This window comes from Dasypus novemcinctus, chromosome 18 (assembly GCF_030445035.2).
Source record: "Dasypus novemcinctus isolate mDasNov1 chromosome 18, mDasNov1.1.hap2, whole genome shotgun sequence".
Taxonomy (NCBI): Eukaryota; Metazoa; Chordata; class Mammalia; order Cingulata; family Dasypodidae; genus Dasypus; species Dasypus novemcinctus.
The window spans coordinates 79448365-79474728 of NC_080690.1; the positions used below are offsets into that span (position 1 = coordinate 79448365).

The window sequence follows — 26364 nt, forward strand, 5'->3', positions numbered from 1 at the left end:
GCTCAGGCTCCCCCGAGCCCCGCCAGACCCCGCTCGACTCCAGAGGCTCCCGCAGCCCCGGCGCCGGCCCCGCTGCCGCCTCCCCCGGGGGCCATGGGGGCGCCCCCGGGCTACCGGCCCTCGGCTTGGGTGCATCTCCTCCACCAGCTGCCCCGCGCCGACTTCCAGCTCCGCCCGGTGCCCAGCGGCTTCGCGCCCCAAGAGCAGGAATACCAGCAGGTGGGGCCGGGCGCGGGGGCCAGGGGGCCGGGGCTGGGGGACCAGAGCCGCTGGGTCCCGAGGGAGAAGGCTGGGTCACGGGTTCCTGCGTTCCCCGGGCATGGGGGCCCGGCCGGGACTTTGGGGTATTGAAGGAGCGGGGCAGCCGGAGAGTCCCCCGGGACGGGCGCTGGGAGCGGACCCCTAGCTCCCTAAATGAGAGCGGCCTGGGGCCTGCAACCCGAGTCCTTGGAGAGGCAGGGAACTGGGGTCCCTGGGTTCCCGGACCTCTGAGAGAGAGGGGGCCTCCCCGGGAAGCTCGCCTGCAGGTCTTCGTGGGGGGTAGGTCTCCAGCCTCCTAAACGATGACCCCACACACCCTAGAACCAGGGCAGGTTAAATTTGTCCCAGTTAGGGTGGGAGGCAGGAACGAGGACGTGAGAACGGTGGAGAAAAGAAAGGCCGGGGACGCCCTGGTTCTGGGAAGGGGTTGGGAGCCTCAGGCGGGGGTTATCGGGGAGGGGGCCGGGAGAATGCGGTGGAGGTGCTGGAAGGGAAAGCTCCAGCCTGTCCCACGACAGAGTGGTCAGAGCGCCGGAGAGGGTGGCGGGCCAAGACCACGGCGGGCTCCGGGGGCCGGGGACGGCAGAGAGGGATTCTGGAGGGCGGGGCTGGTGTGGGAACCGGGCAGGAGCCCGGGTCCCTGGGGAAGGGGCCCAGCCTGGGTCAGTTCCAGTGGGGCGAGAGAACTGTCCGCTGACCCGGTTTAATTCAAGTCTTTGACTTTGAGATTAATGAGCAGAACGGCTTGGCTGAGCTGGGAACGGGGGTGGGGGGCGGGCGCCCCGATGGGGCGCCGGGCCGGGTCCTGGGCCCACAGCCCGCAGGGTCGACACTGCTTGGCTCTGTCCCGGGGAGCCCCCGGGAAAGCGGGCCGGGGATCCACGAGTGTAGAGGGAGGGGAGGGTCCCAGGAAAGCGGGGAGGGAACGTGCGCTCTCCTCTGAGCTATTTGGGTCACGGCTGGCACAGCTGCGAGCGGCCCCTCCCGCCCACTCCACGCCCCCGCGCCCCGCGATCCACCTCCTCCGCCAAACGACCGTCCTGCCCCCCCCCCCACGGCCTCACGCCCAGCGCCCGCGGTTCCCTCGCGGTTACACAACCGGTGCAGGCTCAGGCTCGCACCCGCTCAGCGCCCTTCCCTCACCAATAGCCACACACCAGCCTCGTGGCGCGGGACGCGCGCGCGGTCCCGCGGCCCGGCGCCCACCAGAGGCCCGCCTGCGCACGCCCGTGACGTTCACACGCCCCCGTCCACGGGCGGAGTCCCCGCACGGGCGCACGCGAACAGTCACGCAGCCCCGCGAGCGTTTCCGCACGGTGGAGACAGTGGACCACACACTTAGCCTGGCGTGGACACACACCCACACACACTCTGACACACCCATACGCTCACGCGCTCATTCACACTGACATACAGACATGCTTTCACACTCACGCACAGTCATGCAGACTCACTCTGATACACGCCCAGACACTCACACACACGCTCTGACACACACACTACACCATTGGAGACCACTCACGGACTCATGAACTGGGGCCAGAAATGCACGAACGCCCCTGGGTGCACTCCCCCCCATGGGTGCACCCACAGACACACGCACACGCTGAGGTGGGCCGCCTCATGGGAGACACACTCCAAGCTCAAGGGTCCGCTCGCACGAACAGGAGGGCTCTGCACGCTCCTGCCCTCACGCACAGGTGTGCGCACCCACTCCACTGTGGGGTGAAGGCGGGCTCCCTGGTCTGGGCAAGCCCAGAGGCCGCTGCGGTCTCAGGGGACCCCTCCCTTCAGCCTCACCAAGAGTGCAGCAGGCACGGCGCCAAGGGAAAGCCCTGCTCTCCTGCAGGCTCACCCACCACGGGTGCGGTTTCCCCGCCATCCCCGCCCCCCAGCCTTCCTCTGCCTGGCTCTCTGCTGAAGTCCCTGCTCTCCTCTGTTTCCGTCGCTCTGACTCTGTCCTCTGCGTTCCTGACTCTCCAGGGCCGTCTTCTGCCCCTCTGTCTCTGCCTTCACCTCGGTCTTGTGCTTGTCTTTCTCCTGTGTCTTCCTCTCTGTCCTCATTCTCCCATCTCCATCTCTGATTCCTGCGTGTGCACACACAGCGGCCGTCGCCCACCCCCCGTGCATCCCCTGGTAACAGACTCACAGCTGCGGTGGGCGGGCGGAGCTCAGCAGCAGGGGACCGAGGGAGCAGTGGGCGGGGAGGGCGAGCCGAGGAGGGAAGGATAAGCCTGCCATCCCCACCTCGCACACACCTCTGGGAACAGACACGCCCACCCACCCCCATCCCTGCAGCTCTGGAGGAGTGGCAGGTCCTTAGAGATGCTCTGGCCCAACAGCCCCATTGCACCGAGGCTCAGAGAGGCTTAGTCCCCTGCCAAAGGTCACGCAACAATGAAGAGCAGAGCAGAACTGGGACCCAAGGCTTGAACCTCCTAGGGGAAAGCTCCGTCTGGAGCCCCAGCTGCCGGCTCCAGAGGGGCGGGGTTCCTGAAAAGTTGGGATTGATCCCTCATCTCCAGGGATTCCTCCCTTCTCCACTCTGCGACCCCAGCCCCAGACCCCGCAGGCCTACAGGGAGGGAGCTCGGCGTACAGCGCGGGCGCCCTCGAGGCCTGATGTCACCCCTCCCCCAGGCCCTGCTGCTGGTGGTGGCCTTGGCAGGCCTGGGCCTGGGCCTCAGCCTCGTTTTCATCGCCATCTACCTCATCCGCTTCTGCTGCTGCCGGCCCCCCGAGCCCCCCGGGACCAAGAGCCCCCAGCCTGGCGCAGGCTGTGTCACCTGGAGCTGTGTGGCTGCCCTTCTCGTCGGCTGGTAATGGGGCCCCAGGGCGGGTGGGGGCCTGGGAGGGAGAGGACAGGATGGAGGAGATGCCTAGAGAAAGCATCCTGTCCTCCCAGCCGGGGGTGTCCCACGGAGGGAGACACCAAGGGGTGAGTGACTATCGCTGAGCAGCTCAGGGAGCAAGGCAATCTCTGGGGAGCCTCAGTGTCCTCATCCTGTAAAATGGACATGAAGGTAACGCCCACCACACAGTACAGGGAGATGAACCGAGGTAGTGCTGCGTGCCTGCCTCTCAGTCATGCTCAGTAAATGCTAACTAGCGGTGCCATCCACCCACCCACCCATGAATCCATCCATCCACCCACCCACCCATGCACCCATCCATCCACCCACCCACCCATGCACCCATCCATCCACCCATCCATCCACCCATGCACCCATCCATCCACCCACCCATCCATCCATCCATTCATCCACCCATGCACCCATCCAAACAACCCATTCATCCATCCACCCATTCATTCATCCATCCACCCATGCACCCATCCATCCACCCATCTACCCACCCACCCATATACCCATCTACCCATCCACCCATCCAAACAATCCATCCTTCCACCCATTCATCCACCCATCCATCCACCCATCCATCTAACTCATCCCATCCACCCATCCACTCACCCACCCATCCATCCACCCATCCATCCATCTATCCTCCACCCATCCACCCATCCACCCATCCACCCATCCATTCACCCACCCATCCACTCATTCATCCACCCATCCATCCACCCACCCATCTAACTCATCCACCCACCCACCCATCTAACTCATCCACCCATCCATCCACCCACCCACCCATCTAACTCATCCATCCACCCATCCACCCATCCATTCACCCACCCATCCACTCATTCATCCACCCATCCATCCACCCACCCATCTAACTCATCCACCCACCCACCCATCTAACTCATCCACCCATCCATCCACCCACCCACCCATCTAACTCATCCATCCACCCATCCACTCACCCACCCATCCATCCACCCATCCACCCACCCACCCATCTAATCCATCCATCCACCCACCCACCCATCCATCCATTCACCCACCCACCCACCCATCGACCCACCCATCCATTCAACTATCTGTTGAGGACCGACTATGTGCCAGGAGACCCTGAACAAGCCAGGCAGGTCCCTGACTTTATGGGGCTAATACTCTAGACAGAAGACAATGAGTGAACAAGTCCAAGGGCATGTGCTCAGCACCCACGCCCTTCTTACAACAACCCTGCTGGATTCTAGGTTGTCATGCCCATTTTTGGAAAGAAGAAAGCTCGGGGAGGAAAGGGGACTTCTCAAGGCCCTGTGGCTAAGGTGGCAGAGTGGAGGTTCAGACCCAAGTTAGTCTTACTCCCCCACCAACCAAAATCCTTGACACTCCCAGAGGAGAGAGAAGGGCACAGTGGGAGGACTGGTCACTTAGCAGGAAATGGCTCTGAGCATAACCCCCTCCCCAGCAGCACCCACCAGCTCCCACAGAGCTGTCCTTCCCACAAACTGGGGGGTCAAAGGCCTGACCCCCACCCCAAGCAGCCAGCGAGTGGCTGAGAAGCCTGGGCCCCCAGGCTTCCCCCCCCCCCCACTGCGGGGAGAAGCAGTGTGTGTGTTTGGGGGTGGGTCGGGGGAGCTGGGTGTCCCAGATCCAAGCCGCCTCCTCTTGGACAAAGAGTGGGGGTGGACAAAGGCCAGTGGGGGAGCGACTCTGTCCCAGCCCCCCACAGCCTGGGAACAAGAGCAGCTCTGTGGGGCTCGCAACAATGGGACTGGCGCCGGGGATTGGTGTCAGATCCGAAGGCAGGAGAGGGTGGGTGGGGGCCCCCGGGCCCCCCGCCCCGGGGTTCTGCAGTGCCTGGGGCTGGGAACTGGGAGGGCAGCCCCCTCCCTCCTCCTGGTCAGCTCTCAAGCCCCCTCCACCCCGGGACACACCGGTGGCGGAACGGGGCCCCATTCAGGCCCCACAAAGGAGCTCTGTGTGCTGGCTGGGGTGGGGTGGGGGCGCGGGCGTCTTGCCCATCCTCCGCCCCCCCTCCGTTCCCTGGCTCCCTCCCAGCTGGCTGGACGCTTGGGTCCCAGGGGTGGGGGAGGCTGGGGGCGACAGGCCCCATATCCCCTGGAGATGGCAGGCAGCTGGGGACCTGCACCCTTATGAGACCCCCCCCCCCCCCGAGGCAGGGACGGGGTCTCCTGGGCTCTGAAGGGGCGGGTGCGGCAGTCTGAGGACGTTTGGGAAAGGACAGAGGGGTGAGCGTGGGTCAGTCATTCCCTGGGAGAGGAGCCCCTCCAGAGGCTGGGTGTGACCCAGCTTCCACTCGGGTGAGGTGCGAGTTAAATCTGGGGGCTCCCTCCCCTCTGCCTCTCCACCCTCCATTAGCATCACAATGACGTCGCTCCAGCCGGGGGAGGAAGGCCTTCCTGTTTCCTAGGCAACCGTGGGGGCCGGGCAGAGAGGCTCCTTTCCCACGACGGACTGAACCAATGGGGTGGGGGTGGGGGGCGGTGGCCCCCAGGGTCCCGGGACCGGTTGAGACTTCCCCTCCCTCCTCCTCTCAGTGCAGGCATTGGCATCGGTTTCTATGGCAACAGCGAGACCAGTGACGGGGTGTCCCAGCTCAGCTCTGCCCTGCTGCACGCCAACCACACACTCAGCGCCACTGACCACCTGGTGAGGGGCCAAGGGCTGGACCCCAGCCCCACGCCAGGGCTGATGCCCCACGCGGGGACCTGGGACCCTACACACTCAAGTACAGGCCAGGTCCCCTCCCAGGGAAACGGGACCCAAACTCAGAGCCAAGAACCCCAACCTGAAACTTAGGACCCCAGACCCAAGAAGCTGAAGTTCAGACTTGCGGACTTGACACTGCACACCTGACCTCTGACCCCATCGGCCAATCAGTGACCCCAGGCTGGGACCCTCAGAAGCTTAACCCAGATCTGGGACTTGGGACTCCCAGCCAGGGCCAGACATGAAGTTTCAACCCTGACCCCTGCCCCAGAATTCCAAACTCAGACCTTAGATTCCATATCCAGTTGCAGACCTTGGAGCTTGGAACCCAAACTTGAGACCACAGACTCAGGAAAGCAGATGCAGGTTTCAGAGAGAGGACCCCACACTCACTCGCGATCTCTGCCGAGGACTCAAGCTGCAGCCCCCCCAGAGACATCCAAGGCCGCAGAACTCCATGATCCTGTCCTCAGAGCCCCCCAGACCCTCCTGGCCCTGGATCCTCAGAGGCCCAGACCCCACATTGCTCAGGACACCTGCTCTTCCCTTGCCCCGCAGCCCTTTCCCGTACCCCTGGCTCCCGGGGGACCCCCTCCATGTGCTCAGACCCTCCGCTCCCCCAGGTGTCTGAGACGGTGGAGAGGCTGGGCGAGGCGGTGAGGGCGGAGCTGACCACGCTGGAGGAGGTGCTGGCGCAGCGCGTGGAGCTGGTGGCCGCGGCCCGGGGGGCGCGCAGGCAGGCAGAGGCGGTGGCCCAGCAGTTCCAGGGCCTGGCCTTCTGGCGGGGCGTGCCCCTGAGCCCCCTGCAGGTGGCCGAGGAGGTGTCCTTTGTGGAGGAGTACAGGTGAGTGGCCCCTTCCGTCCTCTGCACGTGGGCTTCTCAACCTGGCCCAGGGGACACGGGCGGGGTCTGGGGACACAGCTGGCGGTTGAGACCGAGGGCAGGGAGAGCGACCGGCACTGGTGGCAGAGGCCAGGGCACCGCTCAGCACCCCTCCACCACAGGACAGGCCCCTCGGTGGAGAACGATCCCCCAGGCCCGTGGTAGACAGAGGAGACCCCGTGCCTGTTCTCTCCCACGTTCATTTCCCCATCGCTCCCTCGGGTCCTCAATTACCACCTCACTCATTCATCCACGCAGTCATTCATTCCTTGACTGGTTCATCGGTTCACTCTTCACCTCACTCCTGTCTAGCGCATTTTGTTCACCACTCGCTCACCCATCCGCCTGACACGCGCGACAGGTACGGACTTAGCACCTTGTGGGGGGACCGACCTCCTGCCACGTGGTTACGAATGAGGGGGACCCGGCCACTTTCGAGCCGCGTGAGCCTGACGAGGTGCCTTCCGTCTCTGTGCACATCTGTGGAGCAGGGAATGGTGGTAGCGCCTCCCTCGGGGGGTTGCTGAGGGTGAGATCCGCCGGCGAGTGACCAGTCCACAGCGAGCAGGGGCTGCACAGGGGCTCGTGGACGGAGCCACCAAGGAGGCAGCAATCCCTGCGCTTTCTAGGAGGTGCACCAACAAGAAACGCAGGCACTAGAGGAACACATGGTCCGTGAGGCGGCCCCAAGGGCTTTGGAGAAAATAAGGCAGGAAGGGACACAGCCTGGGGGGGGGCGATTTGAAGTGGGGGTCAGGGAGGGCCACACGGAGCAGGTGACCTTTGAGCTCTAAATACCTGCAGGACATGAGGGAACAGGCAGGCAGACATCTGGAGAGGCTGGAGGAGCAGCGCGATTTCGCAGAGGCGTTGCCTCGCTCACCAGTGGTTACTTATTTCCGTCCATCCTGCCCCGCTGGGGCCCTGCCTTGGGCATGGGGCAGAGGTAGGGAGACCCAGGCCTGAGTCTGTGCTCCAAAGGCCCCGCTGGGGACAGGCTATAATGTATTTAACATAAGTTAGGAGATTTATCTTAAGGAACCGGCTCCCGCCCTGGCTGGCGAGGCTGAAATCTGCACGGCAGGCGGGCAGGTGCATGCTGCACTCTTGAGGCAGAACGCCTTCTCTGGGAACCCCCGGCCCGTGCGCGCAAGGCCTTCGACTGAGCAGTCGCCTCCTTGGCTGAAAGTCACCTGGCTGCAGAGTAACCGCGGCATCTACAGAACGCCCTCACCGCGACGCCTAGGGTAGGGTTTGCTTAAAGGCTGGGCGCTCTGGCCCAGCAGAGCCGCACGGGCCACACCTGCAGGGCATCGCAGCAGCAGAATCTGCTGGGGACCCAGCGCAGGGGCCACGCGCTCTGGGTGCCTGCTCCCTTCCAGGTCAGGGGGAAGGGTCGCTGGAAATATTTTCTGGGTACACGAACAGGAAGGTGCCTGGCGCTTGGTAATCCCACCATAAAGGAGGCCCGTTTCCAGGAGAGTTGTACTGTAGGAACTCAGGGCCGCATAGAGCAGGAGCGGCCACCGCCCCTGAGGGAGGAACTCCAGGACGGTGCAGGTGGCTGCAGAAGGACCCTGCAGGAGCTGGCAGTGGGGACGCTGAAGCCCAGGCCTGGGGGTCAGAGCCCCCGCACACCTCGGAGGAGTGTTAGTTCACTCAGCCAGCTTCGCCTTCCCCGGGAAAGCCTGGTGCTCAGTTGTTCCAGGACAGGTGGGCAGGGTGAGCCCCTGCAGGGCTGGTGGGCAGGAGGCGGGCCGGAGCTTCCCCGGCCACTCTGCAAAGGCATGTGGTGCTGAGCATTTGGAACGCGTGGTGGCCTCGCCTCATCCTCCTCTCCAATCGTGGTTAATTATTAGTGCATTCTTAATGAGCCCATGGCTTTTTACTTCCCCTCACTGCTGTCTTAATAGACCTGCGGGCTTGGCACTCTTCTAGCTACTTGATGTGAATTCCCTCAGTAGCCTCCCAACCGTCCTTTGAAGTAGGTACTATTGTTCTCCCTGCACTACAGGTGAGGAAACCGAGGCACAGGAGGTAAACTCGCTGGCCCAGGGTTACAGTTAGTGAGTGCAGGGGCAGGGTCTAGAACTCGGCAGTCGCTGCCTCCATCCCCTAATTGTGTGATAATGACCCTTGGTTTGGTTTCCCCACTGCTAAAACAAATACCATGCAGTGGGGTGGCTTAAAAACAGGAATTTGTTGAGGCTGCCTCCCCTGGGCCAGTATCTTCTGGCTGCCGGCAATCCTGGGGTCCCCCGGCTCTTCCACCGCACAGCCACACACTTGATGCGTCCTCTCCTCTCGCACCTAGAGCGGCTTCTGGCTGCTCCATGGGGATTCTCCCGCCATCTGACTTTGATCGTAAAGGACTCTAGTAATGGGGTTCAAGCACACCCGACTCGGTGGGGCCACAGCGTCACAGCTTGAAGAGTTACAGTGGGAGGAGACCAAGAGCACATCGGAACCAGGGTGCACGGTTCAACCCACCACGGGCCCCACTGCCTCCAGCAAGTAGATATCTCCGGGTGCAGGGGCTGGGGCTCAGGGAGCCACTTGTCCACGGCCACCGAGCTTGTGTGTGGTGCAGTCGGCATGCGCCGCCAGGGGCCCCGGCCCCCAAGCCGACCCCGTTTCACCCCGGTGTGGGGCTATGGCTCGAGCTGGGAGGAGCCGAGGCCGGTCCTCAGGTTCGGCCCTCCTGTCCCCCCAGGTGGCTGGCCTACGTGCTGCTCCTGCTGCTGGAGCTGCTGGTCTACCTCTTCACCCTCCTGGGCCTGGCGAAGCAGAGCAAGTGGCTGGTGATGGTGTAAGTGCGGGCGGCCGTGCCCAGCCTCTCCCCATCTGCACATTTCAGGAGAAGATCCCAGGAGCCTGGACCAAGCGCGGGTGGGGCTTCACGCCACCGGCCGTGGTGCGAGCATAGCCAGGCCGGCACCCAGCTCCCAGCTCCCAGCACCCAGCTCTCATACGGTCTGTCCTGCTGCCACACCGATCCGATTCATTTGTTCCACGAGTCTCGGTGGAGTTCTGGTCTGTGCAGGCGCGGTGCTGGGGCTGGGCCCAGGACGGGGAGGGGCGTGGCCCTGGAAGCAGGCAAAGACAAGGGGCGAGTGGCTGGAGTGATAGGAAAACAGTAACAGCGGGGACAGAGGAGCGTCCTGCGTGTGCTGAACTCTGCCCACGTTAACAGCCCCGGAGGTCAAGGCTGCTCGCCTCTGGGAGGCGTGGTGGAGGCACAGACTCACGCTCTTCCCAGCAGCTCTTTCACAACCAGATGCTCTTTTCAGGGGCCAGTTTTCACCCTGCACCTCGCGGGCCCTCATGCTGGCCCTTGGGGGAAGGCGCTTTTGTTATCGCCACTTAACAGAGGGGGTGCCTGGAGCTCAAGGCCACACGGCTGGCAGGCTCGAGGCCGGGCCTTGACCGACCAGCCTGGCACAGTCCCAAGACCCCTTGACCCCTCCCTGCGCCTGGGGAGGGCGGCGGGGGCTGGGCTCGTGCCCACATCTCAGGTGGGAGCCTCTGCCGCCTCAGTCAGGCCAGCCAGAGGCTTGGGCTTGGCCGGGGGATGCGAGCAGGGCTGGGTGGTCTCCTCCCTTGCTGACCACCGCACCAATGCTAACCCCCCACCCCTGACAAACCAGGAGGTCCCTTTCGGTCCTGGAACTGCGTGGAGCTGGGGCTGACCCACTTCGGGTGTGGCCTTGATCCAGTAGTGCTGGGGGCATGTGGGGCTGCTGAGGAAACTGAGGCCCAGGCCCCAGGCGAGGCAGGGACAGAGCAGGGCTGGGAACCAGGGCCCTTCTCGCTGGCTCTGCTGCCCTCTCCCTCCACCTCCCAGCCCTCCTGGGTTCGCTCCAGATGTTCAGTTTGACGTCAGCACCTGCCAGTGCATATCCCCATCTCCCCAAGTTCTCTGTCCCTAATTCTGATCCCCGGGGCTCCTGAGGCTGGGGGTGGGGAGGGGAGAGGGGGAGGGGTTAGGAACCCAGAGCCCCCCTCGCCCCCACTGCAGGATGACGGTCATGAGCCTCCTGGTTCTTGTCCTGAGCTGGGGCTCCATGGGCCTGGAGGCGGCCGCGGCCGTGGTGAGTGCTGGGGCAGCCGGGGACTCCCTGGGGTGGGCTGCCCTGGGCTCTCCCGGGGTGGGGTGCAGTGCCCTAACCCCACAGGAAGGGTGCGGGCTCGGGGTCACAGGTCCTGAGGGAGAGAACGTCAGGTCTGGGGCTGGTTTCCTGGGTCCTGGGCTGGGGGACTGGGCCCCAAGGACCTCTGACTGTGGGGGTCCAGAAGGGGGCGGTTGGTCTTCTGAGGCCGTCGTGTGCCCCCTCCCCAACACTCAGGGTCTCAGCGACTTCTGCTCCAACCCCGACACCTACATCCTGAACCTGACCCAAGAGGAAACGGGGCTCAGCCCAGGTGATTCCTCGGGCCTCTGTGCCCAGTCGTACCTGGGGTGGGGAGGGGGAGCTGCACCCCAAGAGCTCTGGGCCTCCCATTCTGGCAGGTTGGACAGGGGGTCAGATTAAGGGGCTTGAAGGGCCTTCGGGGCATCCAGGGCGGAGAGTCAGGCCCCTGCACCCCTCCCCCAGAGGTCTGGGGCCCCGGCTCACGACCGCCTCCCTCTCCCCTCCTGCTCCAGACATCCTGAACTATTATTTCCTCTGCAACCAGGCCGTCTCCAGCCCCTTTCAACAGGTTAGGGCTGGGGGCGAGGGCAAGGGGCGTCGAGGGGACCAGGGACTCGGTCTCCCGCAGGGAGGAGGGAGGGGCCCGGAGTCTGGACTTCAGGGGCCTGGGGGAGGCGAGGGGGCTGAGGGCGCGGGCTTCCGGGCTGCCCTCCGTGTCTCCCCCCAGAGGCTGACTCTGTCCCAGCGAGCTCTGACCAACATCCACTCGCAGCTGCAGGGACTGGAGAGAGAGGCGGCCCCTCAGTTCCCTTCCGCGCAGGTCGGCGGCGGGGGGCGGGGCCGACGGCGGAGGGCGGGGCGGCTGCGGGGGCGGGGCCGACGGCGGAGGGCGGGGCGGCTGCGGGGGCGGGGCCGACGGCGGAGGGCGGGGCGGCTGCGGGGGCGGGGCCGACGGCGGAGGGCGGGGACGACGGGAGAGGGCGTGGAGGCGGCAGAGGGCGGGGCCGGCGGCAGGGGGCGGGGCGGGGCCGCGGCTGAGGGCGGGGCGGCTTCAGGGGCGGGGCCGACGGCGGAGGGCGGGGCGGCTTCAGGGGCGGGGCCGGCGGGAAGGGGCGGGGCGGCGGCTGGGCGGGTGGGATCCAGCCTCCCTTCCCCCCCGCAGAAGCCCCTGTCGTCCTTGGAGGAGACGCTGAACGTGACAGAGGGAAACTTTCACCAGTTGGTGGCGCTGCTGCACTGCCGCGGCCTGCACAAGGTGAGCCCGCCCCCTCCCCAAATTTCCCCCCACGGGGCCTCTATGAGGCCGAAGGAGGGTCTCAGCTCCCTGGGCAACCTTCCACCCGTGGAGCCCCTCCAGGCCTCCCACTGCCCACGAGAAACCCATCTGTCTGTCTATCATCTCTCATCTAACTGATCATCTAGCAATCCTCTGTCACCAATTACTTACCTCTCATCTATCAGTCCTCTTCCACCTCTATATGTCTATCATGTATCTATCTACCTAACTACCATCTAATTTCCTCCCTCCCTCCCTCCCAGAGACTGCTCAGGGAATTCGGGAGCCAGAGAGCCTGGTTCCAGTCCCAGCTCCTGACCCAGGGCACGGCACTTAACTTCCCCGTGCCCAGGTCGCTCGCGTATAAACTGGGATTGCAGGAGGCGCGCCTACCTGTAAAGCTCTTTCCTAGTAGGCGCGGTGGACGCCCTGGCAGAGGGAGAGGGGCACCCAGGGAGAAAGCGCCCCGCATCCCTCTGGTTTCGCCTGGGCCACAGCTGTGTGGCCGTGGGCAGGTGAGCGTCTCTGAAATGCAGTTTCCGCCACCTGCAAAATGATGCAGACGAGATACCTCCCTTACTGCACGGTTGTGAAGACTGGAAAGAAAGTCATCTTTCTAAAAGAGAAGGGGGTCGTTCTGAAATAGAGGTCTGGCTGCGGCTGTCCCTGTCCCAAGTCTCCTCACAGTACCTCGTACCCGTACAGGGCTTACTGTGCACTGGGCTCGGCTGGGTTTTCCATGGGACGACTCACGGAATCCTCACAACCATGCTAGGATAAGGGAAGTATTCTTATCCCATTGGAGAGGCTCAGACAACCAGGGGCCACGAGACAGGTGCCTTGCTGAGGCCTCACAGCCAGCCCGCAAGCTGCAGCGCGGGCCGGGTTCCACCCCAGGTAGGGGTCTGAGCCCCGCACCCTGTCACCTCTCACTCACTGTCCTAGTTAAGGCAGGAGCACCCTCTCCAGAGTGCACCCCACCCCGTAGCCACCTGGCACCCCCACATGCACAGGGAGCTCACAGAGGGTGGTCTGCACCTCTCCCTCCTCCCGCCCCACAGCCAGGCAGCCGTCGGTCTTGTCCCCCCCTCCTGGGCCCCTCCATGCTCAGCCCCCAGCAGCCCCTGGCAGCCCAGGCCTGGCCTCTCCCTGCAGCACCTGCCTCCTGCCTGACCCGCTCTTTCTTCCCTGCTGTCCTCCCCGTGGGCCCTAGAGTGGAGTCGTCAGATTTAGCAAATGACAAAAAGAAATTTTTTACTGTAGGTATGTCCTGTGCAGGATTGGTGATCAGTCAGGGTTCACCATAAAAGCAAAACCAAGAAGATAGAGACAGACAGACAGAGATGGTATAGATGATGTACAGATACAGACACAGCTGTAGGTATAATAAGGAACTGCCTTGTGAGACCATAGGGGCTGGCAAGTCTCAACTCTGTAGGGCAGTTCCTTATCAGAACTGGAAACTCCGATGAAGGTGGCACTGACTGAAGTCCTTAGTCTGGATTCCTGAGGGAAAACTGGCTGGCTGGAAATTCCAGCAAGAGCCAATGGTGAGTTTGAGGCAAGAATTCTTCATTCGGACCTCTGAAGCCCTCAGTTCTGCCTTCGAGACCTCCAGCTGAGTGAGTGAGGCGATTGCCCACTCTGGTCTCCCCTGTTGCTTGTAGATGCAGTCAACTAACTGTAGATGCTGATCCCACCCAGGAAATACCCTCCCAGTAACAGGCAGGCCAGGGCTTGACTGAAAAACTGGACACCACAACCTGGGCAAGTTGACACATGGCATTAACCATCAGAGCTGGAAACATACTTACACTAAAAAGTGTTTGTTATGTATCTGAAATTCAGATTTAAATGGGAGTCCTGTGTTTTATCTGGCAACACTGTCCAATAGATCCATCTGTACCACAGCATGGGTCTGTGCTTGTCTTTCACCTGCTCAAATCCCCTCCATGGCTCCCATGGCCCCCAAATTTCTAAAGCTGGCCTTGGAGTGGGCACTAAATCAGAAGTACTGAAAAGCAGAACTGGGAAAGGCATGGGGGTCCTCCAAGGCTGCCCTGGTATTTTACAGATGGGTAAACTGAGGCCCAGACACTTCTCTATGGTCCAGGCAGCCTGGGTTGGAATCCAGGACCCAAGACTCCTTCGTGAGAGGAGGAAGGGAGGAGCTGAGTCAGAATCTCTGCCTCCACCTATGCACTATGTGACCCTGGGCCTCAGTTTCCCGTGTCTGGGCCTCCGGGTCCCTACATACTAAAATCAGGACAGGGCATCAGGGATGAGGTGGAAGGAGGGTGGGCCCTGGAGCCTAACAGACTTAGACTGCAACCCCAGCTCTGCCCCTCCCAGGCTATGAGACTCTGAGTTAGTTGCCTGCCCTCTCTGTGCTTCAACTTCTTTCCACCTCTGCACAGCAGGGCTGCTGTGAGGACGGAAGGACATTAGGCGAGTATCTGCTACAGTCATTTCCCCGGCAAGCCTCTCTCCCAGGTCTCACTTACTCAGAAACAAGCACCCCACACCTCAGTGCTCGAGCCAGAAAAATATCCTCTTTGTTCTCTGTTGCCATCTCCCACAACCGTTCTACCAGCGAGTTCTGCCGGCCCTTCCTCTTCTTGGTTTGCCGGGGCTGCTGTAACAAAGAGCACTGACGAGGGGCTTCCACAACAGGAGCAGCAGTGTGCTCCGGCCCGGGGGGGGGGGGGGGGGGGCGGCACAGCTCAGCCTCGCTCCTGTGGGCGTCCCTCGGTGCACCTGCCCTGTGGGATCAGCCCACCCGCATCCACAGGCCTCCTCGTAACCGAACAAAGACCCTAATTCCACCTAAGTTCACACCCACAGGACTGGAGGGTGGAACTTTTGGGGTGTCTTTTGGGGGACACGGTTCACCCCATCACATCCTGCAAGGCTGATCTGGACCCCTGCGGCCCAGGTCCACCTCTGCTCGATGGCGGCCGGAGCCTCTTCCTGCTCCCACACCATCACGCCGTCAGCCCGTCACCCTTTGCACACAGGACCGGGCCAAGTCCTGCCTCCGCTTCAGACCCCGCAGTGGCTTCCCGCCCCTCGCCCTGAGCAGCCCCTTGCACCCTCTTCCTCGTGCGCCCTGCAGGCCCCCTCCCACATCTCGGGCAAACCTGCTGCTTCCCACCTGGGCCCATGCAGGTGCACCCCACTGGCCTGGAGTCACCTCCGCCCGTGCTTTCTAGTTGGCCCAGGCTCTGCCGTCGAGAACCATCCAGTCTCGCGCAGCCTGCCCCAGCACTGCCTCGTTAGTGTTCGCCGTCTAAAACCACCAGTAAATTCGTTTGCTTGTTTCCTGACTCCCGAGGGAGCCAGGACCTTCTCAGGCTGGTGGACTAACGTGTCCCTGGCACTGGGGAAAGAGTGGGCACTCATTAAATTCCTGCTGAGCGCTGGGTCAGTGGCAGCTCTGCCGATTCCGGGGGTGATGGACACAAATGCGAACACTTAAGGGGTGTGAATTGTTTGTGGGGGCCTAAGCCACTGGCTTTACCCCCAGTGGACATCTGGCATGCCTGGAGACACTGCGGTTGTCCCAGCTTGGGAGTGCAGCCAGCATCATGGCCAGGCCGGGGTTGCCGCTCGACGCTCTCCAGTCTGAGCTTCCCGGCACCGCTGTGAGAAGTATCCCCACTCACCGGCACCGCTGTGAGAAGTATCCCCACTCACTGAAACAAAGCATCTGGGCGCTGTAACCAAGCAGCCCAGACTTGCTGGCTTACACAGCAGGAATGCATTGTCTGGAGGGCAGAAGTCTGGAAATCAAGCTGTGAACTGAGCCATGCTTCTGAACTCCGTAGCTCTAACCATGGTTTGCAGGAAATCCAGAACCCCATCTCTGTCACTCGGCTGCGTCTGCCTCTTACTGCGTCCAAAGCCCCGTTTCTTAGGCCACCAGTCATCTCGGATTCGGGCCACCCCAGTCCACTCTGGCCTCATTTGAACTAGTAACATCCTCAGAGGTCTTATTCCCTCCTGGCTTCGCCTCCACAGGACCAGGCCTTAGGGCCTGACCGTGCATTCAGTCAATCCATGGCGGTCCCGGGAGGGAGAAAGAGCGACCAAGGCAGGCCGGCGCGTGGCAGGGCCCTCAGGAGTCAGCGTGGATTGTGGGCAGAGGGCGAGGGGCTCCGTGGCGCTGGGGGTGGGGTGCGGCCAGGGCAGTTGTCAGGTGCTGGGTGGGCGTGGGGCTGGAGGAGGTGCTGGGCTCCACCGGAGGCCAGGTGGTGAGGGGCTGCCGGGCAGGGTCTGCTCTCAGGAGGCCCGAGAGGAGGCCGCCAGAGCAGGCGACTCCCACACACGGGGTGGGCACGCTGCCTGCTGACTCCCCCCACCCCCACCCCCCCAGGACTACGGCGCAGCCCTGCGCGGCCTGTGCGAGGACGCCCTGGAGGGCCTGCTCTTCCTGCTGCTCTTCTCCCTCCTGTCTGCCGGGGCCCTGGCCGCTGCCCTCTGCAGCCTGCCCCGCGCCTGGGCCCTCTTCCCGCCCAGGTCAGGAGCGGGACGGGAGGGGGCGGGCCCGTGGGGTTGAGGGGGCAGCCTCCTGATGGACCCCGGCCTGTTTCTCTGCCATCCCGCCCTCACACCCCAGTGACGACTACGACGACACCGACGATGACGACCCTTTCAACCCTCAGGTATCCTGGTATCCTGGTCTGAGGGAGGAGGCTGGGCCTAGACCACTGGGTCTGAGGGAGGAGGGCTGGAGGCCTGGGCTCCTGGTCTGAGGGAGGAGGGGCTGGGGGCCTGGACTCCTGCTGAGGGAGGAGGGCTGGGGGCCAGGTAGCTTTTGGCAGGGGAGGAGGCAGACAGAACCAGGCTTCTCTGCAGTGCCCTTCTCGCCCCACATCACCCGCACAGGAATCCAAGCGCTTCGTGCAGTGGCAGTCGTCTATCTGAGCCCCTCCTCCCTGCCAGGCTGGAGTCCGCCCCCCCCCCTTCGGTGAGCTTCCAGAAGGACACCCCCAGCACCCAAATCCTGGCCTCCACCCTCCTTTCCCAAACTCCAACAGCACAGTCACAGAAGGGGGAGGGGACCCTGAGGAGCCCCCAGCACCCCCACCCACAAATGGCTCCTCAGGTTCGTCCTCTGACCGCCCTTCACAGTAGGGTCGGGGCCCCCGTTTCACTGCCGAGAGTTCCGGGGGTCGGAGGGCAGGAGGCGTGTGCCCCCAGCGCTGCCTGCCGGGCCCCATGACGCCCTTGGGGGCTGCGTCCCGTCCCCTCCTCTGGACTCCCTGCTGGAGAAGACCCCACTAACCCGGCCCGCCTGGGCTCTCACCACTAACACCCCCGGCCACGGACGCCCCAGACACGACTGCCTCGCTGCCCTGCTCCCTGCAGCCGTCCTTGGCCCTGGGAGGATGCTGAGGGCGTGGGGGAGGCCAGGGGCCTGGGCTGGCTGGGGAGGGGCCGACGGCAGCCCGGCACCCCTTGTCCCTGGCTGCCAGCCCCCTCCTTGAAGGGCCTGAACTGGAGGAGGGAGGCACGAATCGCCCCTCCCCACACACCAGTGGGCTCAGGCCCCCTGGTCTGAACTTGTGGCACTAACTTGGCAATGGGTTGATTTGAAATAAAAGGGAAGACTTTATTTTACAAGCGCTGGGTCCTCCTTCCTTCTCCTGGTTGGCGCTCAGCGTCTTTGTCGGGGCTGGGCAAGGTCCCTCTGCCCTCGGCCTTTCCCCAGGAACTTCTGCTCCTGTCCAAAAAGGGACTGTGCTTCTCTTAAGAGTGTATCTTTTTTCCTCCAGATTCTGAAAGTAAAATACATGTCCTGACACAGGAGGAGGCAGACCTCCTTGGAACAGAACAGACAGCCTAGAAATAGATCTAAGTGCATATATAAATATATATAACAAGACGGATTTCAAGTCAGCGAGAAAAGGGCCGTTTGGTTTAGAATCAGCACTGACATAATTGGCTCGCCATCTGGAAGAAAACATTCTAAGTAGGAGGAAGATGGGTTAAAAATCTCAATGTATAAAATAAGGGGACAGAAATATTTCCAGAGAAATAGCAGCATATCTGCATATTGGATGCCTTCGGAAGGAAGGACAACTTTGAGCAAGATTCCCTAAAGCCAGAAAGGAAAAGATAGCTTCTGGCCAATTGTGAAAGGAGAAAAACATCACAAAGAAGGTCAAGAGGCAAACTGAGTTCTAACACAAGTGGCAAAGGCATATTATTCTTATACATTCTCTGCTCTACAAAGCCTCCATAAATTGATGAGGAAAAGACAAACCATCCCAATTGAAAAGTGAGCAAATGACACGAACATTTCAATGAAGTGGAAATCTCAGTGCTAATAAACAAATGTATGAGCTCTTTAATAACGAATATGCTGGTTGAAACAAACGGAGATTATTTTCCACCACCTGTTATCGAAAATGACAAAGCACCCTAGTGCTGGGGAGAATGTGGGGCAAAAGGTACCCACAAGTGGCTGCCAGGGCACCAACCACAACCACCCTGATGAGCTAGAATCTGGGAGTAGGGGGTTTAATTGAAACCATACTTAGCCTTCAGCCTGGCAATCCTATTTTGGGGAATCTATTTGCAGAAAGTAAAGCACAGGTGTCTAAGAATTCCGTTAAGGGCTATTTGCTACAGCCACATTCCCATCCGATGAACTTGGAAAGCAACTGAAAGGTCCATAAAAAGAGCCCGGCCAATCCTTGCACAGCAGGGCTTTCTGGAAGGCAGCAGCTCTTGCCTGGGTTTGGCGTTCTAGGGGGAAACCTGAAAGAGGAGACGCTGAGCTGCGTTTGACAGACACGTGGCAGCAGGGTGACAGGTGCAGGAGACTACAGCTGAAGGCCTTGCTTTGGTGGACACCCCAGGCCTGCCTCTTGCTCTCTTGGATGGCACGGTCAGGTCACCTGGCCTGTCTGGTCTTGTTAGTTCCACCTTCTAAACAGGCATCAGGAAATGGCCCCCCAGCCCCGCAACTGCAACCCCAAGAGCCAAGGAGCTCTGAGAAGGCAGAGATCCCTGCAGAAATGTTCAGGGGCCTCTGTCAAAGTGCTGTGTGGGGCCCCGCTGGAGTGTGCACTGCGTGGCTTTCCTGAATGTGGAAGAGGCCCGAGCCCCAAAACACACACTCTACGCGTGTGCCACTTCTGTTTAGCAGTAACATCTTTTCTCTCCTGCCCGAAGCAGTCAAAAAACTGGACAAAATACATGAAATGATGGTTTTCGAGGCTCTAGACATGAGGAGTACAATGGGAAATGGAAGCCAAGGTGAGCTCTACACCACAGACTGCCGCCTGGCGCGCTGCCAGGCCACCCACAGGGAGGGGGACTGAGGCAGAGCTGGCGGGCTCCACGAGTGACGAGTGACGGGAAGAAGCCGGGAGTCGGGAGGCTGAGGCAGCTGGGACACACAGGACAGCGTGCCAGAGGGAGTGCCAGGAAGATGGAGCTCTGGAGGCCCCCCGAATGTCTAACAGCGACCAGGTTAGCATACATGTAAAGCAACTGCCCAAGGCTGGCAAGAGCCACATGAAACAATCAGAGGGGACAGGGCAGGGGAAAATGCCTGATCCTGCCTGCCAGACCGCAAGGCCTGGGGAGGGCACGCAGAAGGGCTTTATGTTAGCTGTGGGAAATAACCAGTTCTAGCCGAAGTCCTGCTCTTAAAGATGCATAAGGCAGGGCCAGGGCAGTGCAGGTCTTTAGGGTAAGATCTAAAAGGATCCAACTATTTTCAAGTAACGTGATGGCACCCCAGAACAAAGCTCAAGAATAGTCATGGGAATAAATAACCAGGACCCAAAAAGGTAGAGATTGCCAGGATGCAAAAAAAGCAGGAAAATCTGACACATGAGGGTAAAAAACAATTAAAACCACCTCAGAACTGACAGTTGTGGGAATTAGTAGAGAAGAACATTAAAACAATAATTACAACTGTACTCCACGTGTTGAAAAAGTTAGTGTGTTTGAGGATTTAAAAAAACAAATCAAACTTCTAAGAGATGAAAACTCCAGTGACTAAGGTAAAAAACACTGGCTGGGAACCAATGACCCTACCCACTTCCCTCCACTGTGTCACTTACATGGCTGGTTTATAAATGGGATCGTGGGTTTAAATGGGGTAGTAGTTAAAAGGGGTAGTCTAGGGGTGTAAATGTTGATTGAAAGAAGGCCAGAGAATAATCTAGGGACTGAATAGCACGGTGAACCTGGGGATGGATAAGGACTGCGGTTAACAGTAAAAATACACGAATGTTCTTTAATGAACTAGAACAAATGTTAATCACTATTACAAGGCAGTAAGAATATGGTTATGCATAGGAAAAATACAATTAATGTAGCTTATGCACTATAGGTAACAGCAACATTGTAATATTCTTGCATCAATGTCAGAGAAGGTACTATTTATATATCAATGCTAAGGTCAAAAATGGGGAGGTATGATGGTGAGGCTAATGTGTCCACTCAGCCAGGTAATGGTGCCCAGTTGACTGGTTAAGCAAGCACTGGGCTAATTGTAATACAAGGGCATTTCATGGACTTGAATCATCAGTTGGTTGACTGCGTAGATGGTTGGTTACATCTACAATCAACTGAGGAGTTTGCCGTCAGCACTGAGTGACATATCATCCAATCAGTTGAAGGCTTTAAAAGAAGTGATTTCAGCATTCAGGGAGAGAATCCCCACCCCTACTTCAGATAGCCAGAGTCTCCTGGGGGAATTCAACGAGGACCTTCATCAGTCCCTGGCTTACAGCCTGCCCTGCAGAATTTGGACTTGTGCATCCCCATGGTCATGTAAGAGAATTTTATAAAATCTCATACTATTTACAGAGATCTCCTCTTGGTTCTGTTGCCCTAGAGAACCCTGACCAATACAGGGGCCATGGGATTTTTTTCTTTTGGACTGAGGAAAACATTCAAAGGTTTACTGGGACAATGACTGCATAACTCTGTGATGAAAACGAGAGCCTCTGAGTACACACTTTGAATAGACTTTACAAGGCATGGGACTGCATAACACAGTGAAACGTGGTGTAAGATGGACTGTGGTTACCAGTACAAATATGACAGCATTCTTTCATGAACTGTAACAAATGTACAATACTAATACGTTAATAGGGGTATAAGGAAAAAACATACCAAGTCTACACTATGGACCATAGTTAGTGATAGTCTGATCATGTTCTCTCATAATCTGTAACATTCCACAAAATTGTGGAGGGGTGATATATTGGAATTCTGCACATTATGCATGATTCTTTCGTAAGCTCACAACTTCTCTAATAAAAAAATATATTTTATTAAAAACATGCTGGGTAGAATTTATGACAGATTAGACATTGCAGGAAAAAAAGATTCATGAACTTGAAGACACAGCAATAGAAACTATTCAACATGAAACACAGAAAGAAAACAAATGAACAAAAAGAGCCGATGTTAGTAAGTGATTCCTATGCAGGGAACAGAAAAAAATATTCGAAAATATTTGAATAGACCTGAATTTTTCAAATTTGATGAAAAACACTCATGGATCCAAGAAGCTCGAAAAATACCAAGCATAAGAAACATGAAGGAAAGTATACCAAGGCACAGCATAATCAAATTGCCCAGTACCAACGTGTAGCAGTTTGATATTATTGATGAATTCCAAAAAGAAATATTGAATTACGTTTATTAACTGGTCTTTTCCTCTGGGCATATTAGATTATATTGGATTTAGAGGTTTACTTGATTAAGTAATCATGTAAACCTCTGGTGCCAGTAGGGTGTTGAGTCTCCACCCCTTGGTGGGTAGGGACTCACAGATAAAAGACATGGCAAAGGACAGAGTTGGGGATTTTTTAAAGTTGGAGATTTGATGTTGGAGTTTGATGCTGAAGTCTTAAGCTGGAGTCCCAAGAAGGAAGCACACAGAGGAAAGAGAAGCAAGCCCCACAGAAGAGAGGAATCCTGAGCCTGGAAAGAAGGCAGGCCTGGGAAAAAAGGAGCCCTGAGCCCAGAGAGAAGCAAGACCTGGGAAGAGAGGAACCCAGGAAGCCCGAACCCTGGCAGATGTCGGCAGCCATCTTGCTCCAACACATGGAAGTAGACTTTGGTAAGGGAAGTAACTTATGCTTTATGGACTGGCATCTATAAGCTCCTACCCCAAATAAATACCCTGTATAAAAACCAACCAATTTCTGGTATTTTGCATGAACAATACACAATGATAAGGAGAAAATCTTATGCACCAAAGCCACAGGGAGACACATTACTACAGAAAAAGGTTAAGAATGATGACAGATTTTTCCCTGGAAACAATGCAAGTTGGAAGACGGTGGATCAAGGGTTTTAAAGTACTGGTCAACCTGCAATTCTACACAATTCTACACCCAGTGAAAATATCATTCAAAAACAAAGATGAAATAAAGACTTTTCCAGTTAGATAAAAGCTGAAAGAATTTGTCATCAGAAGGAATGTTAAAGAAGTCCAACAGATAGAAGAAAATGAAACCACATTGGAAAGTGGATCTACACAATGAATAGCATCAGAAAGGGAAAAAAGATCTTTTTCTTACTTAAGTCTTCCTGAAAGATAATTAAGAGTGGAGAAATAGGAACCTTGTGCATCATTGGTGGGAATCAACGACACCGACAGGACAACACAGAGGCTTTTTTGGCATCATGTATTGTCTCTGGAGCCTAACAAGCAGGATCACCACTAAAAATGGAAACATTCAGAAGCCATCAGCCACGGAAGTAAGGCAAGTGTCTGAGTGAGAGAGGTTAACCACATCACAGAGGCATACATGACAATGATTTTCCTTCTTGTAAATGTTTAAATCAAATTTTATACTGATGTTCCCATTTGATTGTTTGCTTGAGGTGGCTAAAGGTCGTCTGTGGAGTTTATTGTAATGGTTTTGCTGTAGAAAGTGTTTCAAACTCCACTGCAAAGCTGCTGAAGAGCAGGGTGAGGGAGCAGTTCAACACCTCTCCCCGCTCTCCTCTCCCCATGTGGAGGCGAGTGCTGAAGGTGCTCTGACAAGCCTGCAGGTGTGTTTGGTCCTTTGTTTCTTCTCCTTCCCTCTCCCCTGCCCCTCCACCCCCTCCTGCCCCTCTGTGCTCCCTCACCCACTTTTGGGCAGTACCTATAAGTCAAAGCTAATTTGAACTAACAGGAGCCACAGATACAGAATTTGTGTTTTTCTTACTGAGAGGTGGTATGGAATTAACATTAAGCTTAAATAGAACCTAAATTTAAAATGTAAAGTATCATCCTTTGTGCCTCCATTCTTCTCAAAAAAAAAAACAACAAAAAAAAAAACCTCTGGTCCAAACACATTTGCAAAGATAACTGAGTATTTCAACAAAAATTACCACGTGATGTGGGGTTTACAACACACACAAAAGTGAAACATATGACAAGAGCACAAAGGCTGGCAGTGGAGAAATGGAGGTGCCCTGTGGAAATGCTCTCATAACGTAAGAAGGTCAGCAGCTGAGTCAAAGATGGACACTGGCAACCTTATAACCATCATTAAAATAAGAGCTGTACCTGGTAAGCCAGGAAAGGAGATAGACTGCTATCATAAAAAATGCTAGGGCAGCCGATGTGACTCCAGCAACTGAGTGCCCACTTCCCACACGGGAGGTCCTGGGTTTGGCCCCTGGTGTCTCCTAAAAACAAAAACACAAATGACAAGCAAACAAATGGAAAAACCAACTCAGGGGAGCTGATGTGACTCCATGGTTGAGCAGGGTTCACTCCCTGGCCCCAGTATCAAAAAAAAAGCCCATATCAAAAGAAGGCAGAAAAGAAAGAAAAAAAAGAGAAAAAAAAAGCAGAGAAAAGAGGGAAAAGGGAAGATGGGGTATTTACATCTCACCACCTGAACAGTCACACACTGACGAGGCACAGGTGTTCAGTCCCAACAGGAAACACACTTCCAACACAGAGATGCGAAATGCAGTGTGGTCTTGACTGGGGCACCAGCACATAAAGAAGCATTAGTGGGAAAGGTTGTGAAACCCAAGTAAAATCTGGAGTTTAAAAATAATAATACAGCAATTTTGGTTTCTCAGTTTTGAAAAATGTATGACAGTTACATAAGATGATAACATTAGGGGAAAGTGGACATAGGCTACACAGGAACTCTATCTAGTATCTGCAATTTTTCTGGAAATCTAACTAAATTAACTAACTCTAAATCTAAAATAAAACAAAAAGTTCATTTTTAAGAAAATACAAATATCTACCATGCTAACACTAATGAGATGATACCCATCTACCACAATTGTTAAAAAAAAAAAAAAAAGGGCAGGAAACCACCTCTGGAAAAGTGTGCGGCCACCCACTGTCCCTGATCTGAACTGATGAGCGCTCAGCCAGGGTCCTGACACGCTCGAAGAGTTACCTGCAAGGTGTCTAGAGGAAGGACTCCACAGAGATAAGGGCAGGGTAAGGGGACCAACTAGGGACGAGGGACACACAGCACCGGTCACTGCAGGGAGCCACGTCCACCTGGGGCAGGCAATGCTGTCAAAACTCCAGTCCCCGGAGAAAGTGGAGGCCTTGGGGTGGGCGGCCACACAGGGAGAGGCACACAGCCGCTTCCGCAGCCTGGCCAGGGGGATGGGTTTATCAGGGCCACCCCCTGCCGGGTCACAGTGCAGTTCATAGGTCAGCCTCCAGGACACAGAGAGGGGCAGAGGATGACAGAGGTCAGGTCTGGAAGGGCAAGAAAAGTAAACAATGAACAATAAAAACCACAAAAACCCCACATGCTAATGCACAGCCCATGCCTATGACCAAGGGTGGCCCGTCCTGGCAGATCCTTCTGGATCAGCGGTGGTTACTGCTCCCACCCCTCACTTAGCGTTGTGTGGGCTCCTCCTCTCGTGACCCCAGGCATGAGGCCCTGAGGGCTGTACCTCAGAAGGCACAGCCTCTGGGTGGCTCTTCTCTGAAGAGGAGGCTGTCAGAATATCTTCAAGAGCAGGAAGACCTGAGCCTGCGGCCGGTTTTTGAGTCGGGCAAGACCTTTTCTGTCCTAGCTCATCTCTGCCCATGGACTCTGGGCAGCTGCTCAGACACAGGGGGCAGGCTCCTGCCTCAGGCCATTGCCGGCCTTGGCCTGGAAAGCTCTTCCTCTGCCAGTCACAGGGCTCTCCCTCTCCTCCTACACAACCCTGCTCAGACCTCCCCTCTAAAGCTGTAACCCCTGCTCTCACTCCTAAGTCCCAGAGTCCCTACCATCTACATACTACATATTCCACATATACATTATTTGTGTATTGTCTGTTTCCCCCACTAGAATACAAGGTCCAGGAAGGCAGGATTCCCCTCCCTCTTGTTCACACCCACGATCTCAACATCTCAACACCTAGAAGTGTCTGACACATGCTAGGCATTTAATACATACTTGGTAAACGAATCGATAAACAAGTGCTTACTTACTATGGAATATTAGCAAGCCATGAAAGAGAACGAAATAAATCTCTTATTTGTGGACCTGACAGTATGTCCATGACGCGTTGAGAAAAATTAGTTGACCATGAAGTTAAATGACGGTCATTTTTTAAAAAACACAGCTGTTACTTATACAGTGATGATAGGTAGCGACCGTCTCGTTTATCTTTACAAAAACCCCGAGGTACTATTGTTATCCTCATTTTTATAATCCAGGACGCCAGGCACAGTCAGTTCAGGAACTCTGGCTTAAAAATTATCATCAGAAATACGTTATTATATAACTCCTGGTTCAGCAATAGCAAAAAAAAAAAGAGGAAGTGGAGGAGCCGTGAGGGTAGGGGGCTTGGCGCGGGCCTCTGAGAAGGGATCCACTACCCAAGGGCCAGGTCCTCGAGCTGACAAGCCATGCCCAGTTCTGTAGACCCCTCCTCACGCCAGGTCCCCTACCCAAGCCACGCTCGGCTTCTGCCTTCCTCCCCCAAGTGCGCCAGCTCGGGGGGCGGCGGCTCCTGATTCCTTCGTAGCCTCTACCTTTCTCTCCCAGGGACTCCCACATTACAACCAACGCTCAAGGAACTAGGCCTCAGCAAGGGACCCAAACAAGGAAGCCCGGAAGCGCGGCACGTCAAAGACCCAGGCCAGGCGCGCCATGTCCCTCCGGAGCCACCGTCCCCGCCCTCTCTTTCTGTTGGCCGGCAACCCTCCAGCGCTTAACGCGTGTAGGCGGGAGGCGGGCTCAAATTTGGCTCGCGGCACCAATAGGCCGGGCAGGGACAA

At 57.6% G+C, this 26364-nt stretch overlaps 1 protein-coding gene and 1 long non-coding RNA gene across 5 annotated transcripts; one reads left to right on the plus strand and one right to left on the minus strand.

Moving 5' to 3' along the window:
• On the plus strand, positions 1-21440 carry TTYH1 (tweety family member 1). 2 transcript variants are annotated; one of them, XM_058280821.2, is made up of 14 exons: positions 1-219; positions 2901-3079; positions 5668-5779; positions 6463-6683; positions 9436-9531; positions 10741-10813; positions 11069-11144; positions 11368-11423; positions 11583-11675; positions 12018-12110; positions 16507-16649; positions 16750-16795; positions 17019-17100; positions 17909-21440. In XM_058280821.2, exons 1-13 carry the CDS (start codon positions 94-96, stop codon positions 17055-17057), a joined length of 1353 nt encoding a protein of 450 aa, XP_058136804.1. In that variant the 5' UTR covers positions 1-93; the 3' UTR covers positions 17058-17100; positions 17909-21440. The 2 variants fall into 2 exon arrangements, with proteins under 2 accessions (XP_058136804.1, XP_058136803.1); XM_058280820.2 differs by lacking the exon at positions 17909-21440 and having other exon boundaries at positions 17019-17756.
• LOC131274402 (uncharacterized) lies at positions 17725-26344 on the minus strand. 3 transcript variants are annotated; one of them, XR_009181667.2, is made up of 4 exons: positions 26119-26344; positions 25573-25832; positions 23671-24843; positions 17725-17911 (listed from the first exon to the last, which is right to left on the minus strand). It is a non-coding gene; the product is annotated as an uncharacterized lncRNA (long non-coding RNA). The 3 variants fall into 3 exon arrangements; XR_009181668.2 differs by having other exon boundaries at positions 23671-24155; positions 24530-24843; positions 25573-26344; XR_009181666.2 differs by having other exon boundaries at positions 25573-26344.
• Positions 26345-26364: the final 20 nt, after the last annotated feature.

Bases quoted from the DNA above. Each gene is read 5' to 3' on its own strand.
- TTYH1 (XM_058280821.2), top strand. From the start codon at position 94: ATGGGGGCGCCCCCGGGCTACCGGCCCTCGGCTTGGGTGCATCTCCTC. The intron at 11,145-11,367 runs GTGATTCCTCGG...CTCCTGCTCCAG, and splicing joins GGAAACGGGGCTCAGCCCAG to ACATCCTGAACTATTATTTC. The intron at 11,424-11,582 runs GTTAGGGCTGGG...GTCTCCCCCCAG, and splicing joins TCTCCAGCCCCTTTCAACAG to AGGCTGACTCTGTCCCAGCG.